Source organism: Nerophis lumbriciformis, linkage group LG07, assembly GCF_033978685.3.
Source record: "Nerophis lumbriciformis linkage group LG07, RoL_Nlum_v2.1, whole genome shotgun sequence".
NCBI lineage: Eukaryota > Metazoa > Chordata > Actinopteri > Syngnathiformes > Syngnathidae > Nerophis > Nerophis lumbriciformis.
The window spans coordinates 18,492,808-18,502,500 of NC_084554.2; the positions used below are offsets into that span (position 1 = coordinate 18,492,808).

At 39.2% G+C, this 9,693-nt stretch overlaps 1 protein-coding gene across 8 annotated transcripts in view; it reads right to left on the reverse strand.

Annotated features, from left to right (window-relative positions):
• The window catches only part of LOC133609784 (uncharacterized), a 243,781-nt gene that overhangs the window by 111,546 nt on the left and 122,542 nt on the right, over window positions 1-9,693 (reverse strand). For 7 of the 8 annotated variants that reach the window (XM_072913470.1, XM_061965731.2, XM_061965728.2 and 4 more), the window contains one exon: window positions 9,164-9,277. In XM_072913470.1, the coding sequence (XP_072769571.1) occupies window positions 9,164-9,277 (114 nt within the window). Of the gene's footprint in view, window positions 1-9,163; window positions 9,278-9,402 lie in introns of all 8 variants that reach the window. The other variant, XM_061965729.2, reaches the window with a different exon arrangement.

Sequence of the window (9,693 nt, forward strand, 5' to 3'; positions counted from 1 at the left end):
GTTGACTTTTTTTTTCATACGGTGTTGATGTGGAAATAGTTGCTTCGGCATTTTGTTGGTGTGGCACCGAACGGAGATGTTGACATGCCGTTTCAAGCACTCCTCATTCCCCAGCGGGTGACTTTTCAAATTATGCTACATTAGCAGTGCTGCTACTTTTTGCCGCATAAATGTTGAACATATTCCCGCTTGAAGCCAAACCACCGCCAGACGATGGATCCCGTGGTGTTTTTCTTGGGAACTAATTATTCCTCCATTTGTTACCAGATTCGCACCTTCTCTCTCTCTTATTACCACTCGCACCTCACCGTTAGCATCACAGCTAACGTTACCATGTCGCTACCTCTCTGCTCCGCGGGAGCGTGTGACGTTGCACACGTGACGTTTGCACACGTGACGTGTGCAAGAAGGTGCGCTTGGTTTACGTCTCTGTGAGAAGGAGAGACAAGAAAGAGTGGGAAACGCCTGTAGTGTAATGGCCGCAGCTAAAAGCAACTGCGTGAGAACGTATACTCGAATATCACGATATAGTCATTTTCTATATCGCACAGAGACAAACCCGCGATATATTGAATATATCGATATATCGCCCAGCCCTACCTGGCATTCTACCGCAGCAACTAACAACATAGAGAGTACACAACTAATTATAGTGCATCCGGAAAGTATCCACCGCATTGGGCTAAAAAAAAAATTGTCCCATTTAGATATTAAATGTATGTGAAACGTAATAAATAAGCATCTAAATACATTTATCGAAATCACTACACTAACATCAGATGTATTTTTTATTATTATTTATTACAACTATTTGTGCTGTCTCAGAGCAATCTGTGATCACGTTGACAGCTGTTTTTACACGTACTCTGCGATGGCAGTGCTTTAAATCTGCATATTAATTGCATACCAAATTGAAGTTTGCCAAACATGTAAAAACATAGTGCAAACTGCGGTAAAGCCATATTTTTGAGGGTAATCGCCAATACACGCGCACACAGACATGCATACACACATTACGATGCTTTTTTGTCACACAGCAGAACGTTGATTGTGACGTGACAACAATTATTTGTACCAAAATAACACTTTAGTTTGCAATGACAAAAGCAAGCTATAACAGACTGAACAACACATAACTTCAACTACTTCAATTTTAACAAGCTCCCTCCCCCACATCAGTGTGTGAGGACAATGCAATATAAAGTATAAACGATAAAACATTGAATATAAAGAGTATGTGAAAGTTCGACTCCTACATTGTTTCTTTCTCTGACAACTTCCTTAAAGGGGACTTGCACTTTATTATTATTTTTTTAAATTTTGCCAATCGTTCACAATTAGAGATGTCCGATAATATCGGACTGCCGATATTATCGGCCGATAAATGCTTTAAAATGTAATATCGGAATTTATTGTATCGGTTTCAAAAAGTAAAATGTATGACTTTTTAAAACGCCGCTGTGTACACGGACGTAGGGAGAAGTACGGAGCGCCAATAGACCTCAAAAGCACTGCCTTTGCGTCCCGGCGCAGTCACATAATATCTACAGATTTTCACACACACAAGTAAATGCAACGCATACTTGGTCAACAGCCATACAGGTCACACTGAAGGTGGCGTACAAACAACTTTAACACTGTTACAAAAATGCGCCACACTGAACCCACACCAAACAAGAATGACAGATAATACTAATAACAACGGATTAGATTTCATATCGCGCTATTCTATTATTAGATACTCAAAGCGCTCACAGAGAAGTGGGAACCCACCATTCATTCACACCTGGACCACCAGGTGCCCTGGGGTAGACTGACGGAAGTGAGGCTGCCAGTTTGCGCCTACGGCCCCTCCGACCACCACCTATCATTCAGTCATCATTCATTCATCAGTGTGAGGGGGCAAGGGTGAAGTGTCCTGCCCAAGGACACAACGGCATCAATTTGGATGTCAAGAGGCGGGGAGCGAACCTGCAACCCTCAGGTTTCTGGCACGGCCGCTCTACCCACTATGCCATACCGCCCCAAACACATTTAGGGAGAACATCCGCACCATAACACAACATAAACACAACAGAACAAATACCCAGAACCCCTTGCAGCACTAACTCTTCCGGGACGCTACAATACACCCCCCTCCCCCCGCTACCCCCAACCCCGCCCACCTCAATATCCTCATGCTCTCTCAGGGAGAGCATGTCCCAAATTCCAAGCTGCTGTTTTGAGGCATGTTAAAAAAAATAATGCACTTTGTGACTTCAATAATAAATATGGCAGTGCCATGTTGGTATTTTTTTCCATAACGTGAGCTGATTTAATTTGGAAAACCTTGTCACATTGTTTAATGCATCCAGCGGGGCATCACAACAAAATTAGGCATAATAATGTGTTAATTCCACGACTGTATATATCGGTATCGGTTGATATCAGAATCAGTAATTAAGAGTTGGACAATCTCGGAATATCGGATATCGGCAAAAAAAACATTATCGGACATCTCTATTCACAATCATTATGAAAGACATGACAATGAAAGACATGACAATGGATGGTATTACCCGGTCAACCACATATGCGGTCCTCTCCAAGGTTTCTCATAGTCATTCACATCGACGTCCCATTGGGGTTGTGAGTTTTTCCTTGCCCTTATGTGGGCTCTGTACCGCGGATGTCGTTGTGGCTTGTGCAGCCCTTTGAGACACTTGTGATTTAGGGCTATATAAATAAACATTGATTGATTGATTATTTTTCTTTGCATTCTGAATATTAAATAAATGTGATCAAAAGTCCGCTTACAATGGGAGCTGCACAATTCTGCCTACCAAGCCCTTAAAAATAACATTCAAACACCTCCATTGAGGCTTTATATACATGATGTAAGTATATATGTAATGTACTAATGGGCATATTTATAATATTTAATTTTTACGTATTTTCAATTCCCCAAAAAATGCATTTCCCTTTTAGTTTTGTAATCAAACAGAAGTATCAAGCAGCTAAAATGCGCCACACATGGGGAAGTGTGGAGAGAGTGTTTTGCATATCACCCATCATGCACTGCAAGGGATTAATACATGTGTTTTACATTATATATACGTTTTTTTATAATGTCCACAAAGTTCAATGAGTAGGAGGTGTGTTATGTGCTACTGTATGGTGACTTTATTCGTTGGTTATAGTTAATTTACACCATGAGTGGGAAAAGTTGTTTGGATTGGGTCCTATTATTATTATTATTATTGTCCTATTATTACAGCATAAAATAAATTCAATTTTGTCCACAAAATTCTACAGACAATACCCCATAATGACAATGTGGAAAGTTTTTTGTTTTTTTTCATTTTGCAAATGTATTAAAGCTAAGAAAAATCACATATACACAATTTTTTACACCCTTTGCTCAATACTTTGTTTATGCATCTGTGCCATTAATTACAGATAGTTTGTTCCCTTCTGACGCACACTTGCATTATACCTGAAAATATTCCCATGGCCAGGCCTGAATGCATCATTTGGACAGGGTAAGAGGTCAGAGGGTCTGAATAAGCTGCAATGGCGGCTGACAGAAAGAGTAAGCATCAGAAGGAGAGGAGCAAGGAAGAAGATGAAAGACATAGAACAAGTTAAAGAAACATAAATGCAGGAATATGAGGATAGTCAGTGGCACAATTGAAAAACCTAAAAAGGAATGATATGGAGGATGTATTCACACTACTTTTTACCATGCTGAGCTGCCAACATTTGACTAACTAAAAATTGATACTCATATTAAAAAAGTATGCTGATGTTTTAAGGATCTACTGTAAAAAAAAAAAGAAAAGAAAAGAAACACAAGTCAAAGATTATTTACAAAATATGAGTACTTGCTGTTTTTTGAGACTAAAACATGTTTGCAGTGAAAAATAATTGACAGGTCGGGATCTGATACTGCTGTTGGTGCGATATGAGTACCGGATGACATTCGCTTGCATGTAAAATGTCCGATATAAGCTTAGATACAAGTAGTTGTGCAACGCTGGACAGCCAGTTAACACCTACATGTCCTCCCATAAACACACAGGGTTTGTCTTTTATCGTACAAAACCCAAAACCAGTGAAGTTGGCACGTTGTGTAATTCATAAATAAAAACAGAATGCAATGATTTGCAAATCCTTTTCAACCTATATTCAATTGAATAAACTGCAAAGACAAGATACTTAACGTTTGAACTGGTAAACTTTGTTATTTTTGCAACTATTAGCTCATTTGGAATTTGATGCCTGCAACAAGTTTCAAAAAAGCTGGCACAAGTGGCAAAAAAGACTGAGAAAGTTGAGGAATGCTCATCAAACACTTATTTGGAACATCCCACAGGTGAACAGGCTAATTGTGAACAGATGTGTGCCATGATTGGTTATAAAAGCAGATTCCATGAAATGCTCAGTCATTCACAAACAAGGATGGGGCGAGGGTCACCAATTTGTGAACAAATGGGAGAGCAAATTGTCGAACAGTTTAAGAACAACATTTCTCAACGAGTTATTGCAAGGAATTTAGGGATTTCACCATCTACGGTCCATAATATCATCAAGAGGTTCAGAGAATCTGGAGAAATCACTGCACATAAGCAGCAAGGCTGAAAACCAACATTGAATGCCTGTGACCTTCGATCCCTCAGGCGGTACTGCATCAAAAACCAACATCAGTGTGTAAAGGATATCACCACATGGGCTCAGGAACACTTCAGAAAACCACTGTCAGTAACTACAGTTTGTCGCTTCATCGATAAGTGCAAGTTAAAACTCCGGCTTTGCTGTGCCCAAGCTCATCTAAGATGGACTGATGCAAAGTGGAAAAGTGCTGTGTGCTCTGAGGAGTCCACATTTCAAATTGTTTTTGGAAACTGTGGACCTTGTGTTCTCTGAAAGAGGAAAAGAACCATCTGGATTGTTTTAGGCCCAAAGTTCAAAAGCCAGCATCTGTGATGGTATGGGGGTGTATTAGTGCCCAAGGCATGGGTAACTTACACATCTGTGAATGCACCATTAATGCTGAAAGGTTTATACAGGTTTTGGAGCATCATATGTTGCCATCCAAGCAACGTTATCAGGGACGCCCCTGCTTATTTCAGCAAGACAATGCCAAGAGAGACCCCGGACTGTTGAACAACTTAAGCTGTACATAAAGCAAGAATGGGAAAGAATTCCACCTTAAAAGCTTCAAAAAAAATTGGTCTCCTCAGTTCCTAAACGTTTACTGAGTGTTGTTAAAAGAAAAGGCCATGTAACACAGTGGTAAAATTGCCCCTGTGCCAACTTTTTTGCAATATGTTGCTGCCATTAAATTGTAAGTTAATGATTATTTGCAAAAAAAAAAAATAAGTTTCTCAGTTTGAACATTAAATATCTTTTCTTTGCAGTTTATTCAATTGAATATAAGTTGAAAAGGATTTGCAAATCATTGTATTCTGTTTTTATTCACAAATTACGTGCCAACTTCACTGGTTTTGGGTTTTGTACATATATACAAATATATAAACATATATATATATATATATATATATATATATATATATATATATATATACATACATACATATATATATAAATAAATAAATAAATAAATAAATATATATATATATATATATAAATATATACATATATATACATATATATATATATATATATATATATATATATATATATATATATATATATATATATATATATATATATATATAACGATGATAACGTGTTAACTACAAAGTCGTTTAACAGCGTTAATTTACGCTCTGACTCCTTTTTGACCCTCGTACCGTTCCGTAGCTTGAGGAAATGTAATGGCGACCAGTTACTGTGGAGCCACAACCGTGGCTAATTAGCGAGCATAAATGCACAAAGAAAGCGGAACATTATAGAAGTCTCAGGTCCAAAGCCATGGCAAGTCGTTTTAAGGACAAAACAAGACAATTTAATCTTCAATCGTCAGGAGACGACATCATTGGAGAGAACGCTGCTGGCGGGCATTGCCGCTTGTAGAGAGGAGGAGCTTCATGTCTGTGTTTACATTTCAGTTAAGTGGATTTACAACAAAATCTTAATTGCTACTCGAACTGCTTTATTAAGATGGAATAAAAGATCAGCAGAAAAAAGACGGTAGCGAGGAAGTGTTAAGTCACTTTAATCTGAGACTTTCGTCAAAATATGTAAAGCCGAAGCTCATACCAATCACACATGTCTGGCTTCAAAATAATAGCGCTTTGCTTCACATCTGGTGCAACCACCAAAACAACGAAAAATTGTCTATCATACTTTTTCAAATATGTTTTGTAATATCTACCTAAATAAATGCTTTCTGGCAGATTGAAATAACGTGTATTGTAATAACGTGCATTGAAATAACGTGTATTGTAATAACGTGCATTGAAATAACGTGTATTGAAATAACGTGTATTGTAATAACGTGCATTGAAATAACGTGTATTGAAATAACGTGTATTGTAATAGCGGCGGCGATATGATGGCGGTAGACTGTCTTTGAACAAATCAGCCTTTTATTTATATTCACAAATAGAGCTGACCAACTAAAATGGCAAAAGCGCGACACACACAAACACTTTCTCTTGTCTCCTTCTTCGCTCCCATTGACACTAGGTTTAATACTGCAGGCATACCTGCCACTGCCCTCAGCAGCCCACGTCGGTTTACTACACAATATTACAAATGCTACAGTATATATATATTATTTTGTAAACCGTTCTGATTGACAGTCCTCAATTCCAGAATGTTTAACAAGCTGAATATTACATTTTATTGATAAATAGAGAAGGTTAAGAAATTGTCATGCAGCAAAGCAAATACCATTAACTAGTACAACATGTAATGTACAGAATATCAGAAGCATTTATTCAGATAGAAATATCACTGACTACATTACCAAACATTTTTGATAATCAAAGCATGATCATAACAATCCACATGGTATGTTATTAATGCGTGAAACTGGTATCTAAACATGGAAATGTAGCTCCTCTACTCTAAATGCAAGCGCTACTCCAGCAGGATTACACATTCTGTATTCCTACAAAATACAAAATCTGGCAAGACACCAACACACTGCAGGTTATGTTTATTGTTTTTAAAAGATTGTTTATGTCCTTTTTTGTGTTGGAACTGTTTAAAAAAAAAAGCATACTGTTTAAAACACATTTCATTAAAGCCAATTAATTGTCCAGTCATGGTATTAAAACTTGAAAATGATCCGTCTTGGATACATTTAATAATATTGTAAAATTATATCTAACTGCGATTAATCGTGATTAATTATTTTAATCGTTTGATTGATCCATCCATGTTCTACCGCTTGTCCCTTTCGGGGTGGCGGGGGGTGCTGAAGCCTAGTATATTTTTGTTGAAATCTCTTGCTTTTTGAGGTTAAGGTTACAATGAACACTTAGAACATTATTAAACAATTCATTAAACCACCAGCTGATTCAATGTTATTGGAAAAAAAAAAAAAAAAAAATAGCACAACTTCTGCAGCAACTGTCTGAAAAAGCGCCTGCAAATTCAGGCCGCAACAATCACAAAGTAAACGTCTGTGAAACCCTGGAGGGACTGAAAAGAACAAGAGCTAACATGAGCTATTTCAGGCAACTGAGGTTCCATATCATTTCAAATCAGTATTATTGCTGTTCTGACACGGGGCGGTATAGCTCGGTTGGTAGAGTGGCCGTGCCAGCAACTTGAGGGTTGCAGGTTCGATCCCCGCTTCCGCCATCCTAGTCACTGCCGTTGTGTCCTTGGGCAAGACACTTTACCCACCTGCTCCCAGTGCCACCCACACTGGTTTAAATGTAACTTAGATATTGGGTTTCACTATGTTAAAGCGCTTTGAGTCACTAGAGAAAAAGCCCTATATAAATATAATTCACTTCACTTCACTTCACACATCAAGTAAGAAGTTTGTCTAAAAAAACATGTTTGGTTATGAAAAAACACACACACTAATTTCAGTTCAGGATCTTCAGATCACTCCTGTCTTAAATAATTCAAAATGAGCAGGTTTCTTATCTTGATCCTTGTAGACATGTTATTCCGTGTGTGTGTGTGTATGTGTGCGCGTGTGCATGCTTTCGGGGAAATTGTTTCCAGATAGCAGACAAACTGTCAGCTTCTAGAAGGTCACCAGGTTTGGTCAGATTCTGACCGGGATGTATAAAAATTCTGAATGGTTTCCTTGAAAGATAAAAAAATCCCTTCCTGAAAATTGTCAAAGACAGGGGTGCCCATTACGTCGATCGGGAGCTATGGCGATGGCGGAAGGTGTGTCAGTCGATCGTCAATCTTCACCAAGAAGTCACTTTTGTCACTTGATTGACAGTCACTGCTGCCAGATCATTATTAAAAAAAATGGCTGAGGAGGGTGAGAACACTTTTTATTTCAACAGACACTCGCGCCGTACCTGCCGTCAAAACTCTGAAGACCGACTGCACAGTTTCACTCTTCACAATAAAAGCGCTGCTTCATCCTGCCTGCGCTAACAAAATAAGAGTCTCTGAAAGCTAGCGCACACAAGCTAGCAAGCTACGGAGTTTGCCGGCAATGTATTTCTTGTAAAGTGTATAAAAACGAATATGGAAGCTGGACAAATAGGATGCCAAAAACCAACCACTTTCATGTGGTATCGGACAGAATGGAGGACGTTTTTTCTCCTCCATTCGAAAATGTGGACGTTAGCAGCACCACTGTCTGATTCCTATCAATGCAAGTCATCAGAATCAGGTAATACACCGACTTATATTCTTGTCTTCATGAAAGAAACATGCTTGTATTATCATTAAACACATTTAACTTGTTAACAAAAACGTCTCCTTCATAAATAAATAAATATAAATTATATATATGAATGAGGTAGATTCCCTCGACTTGGTCAATTGAAAAGTAGCTCGCCTGCAGAAAAAAGTGTGGGCACCCCTGGTCAAAGGCATCACATGACCTGTTTGCTGGCCACCAGCAGCCGACACGACAACACATGCACATGGCTCTATTTTAAATTCAATCAATCAAAGTCTATTTATATAGCCCTAAATCACGAGTGTCTCAAAGGGCTGCACAAGCCACAACGACATCCTCGGCTCAGATCCCACATCCCACAAATGAATGCAAACTTTTCTTTCATACCTGACAAGAAGTCCTCTGCCAAGACCTGCTGCTGGTTGACGTTGTGTGTGTTCTTCTCTCCTGTGCTCTCTGGGTGCAACATTGATGACTGCCCCCCTGTGGTCGCTTTGCAAGCTGCAGGGACGAGAGAGAGCACACAACAGTTAAAGCAAAGATGCTTCTGTGTAAACACAAACGCTGAAAATGTACCCTCGACACAAGATCACATGCTCCCTCCCCCGAATAATACACACCCTCACCTGGATAAGGATCGCCCAAAAGGTGTCCCTGTTCCATTTAAGTGTTGAATGATATTTCCTATCTCAGTCTCCACTGCAGCTGTCTGAGTTACTAACTCTTCGACCCCGCAATCGTTCTCACATAAACAAGAGAGTGATGGCAGCCAGGGAGTCTGGCTTGTCTGTGACGTCCCAGGTCGTGGCCACTAGTACCTCCCCCGACTAGCACATGCCCTCCAACACAACCTTACCAAGTCTCCATCCAGAGGTCCTGACTGGACCGCAGGGATCAGACCCCAGACTGGTTGGTTA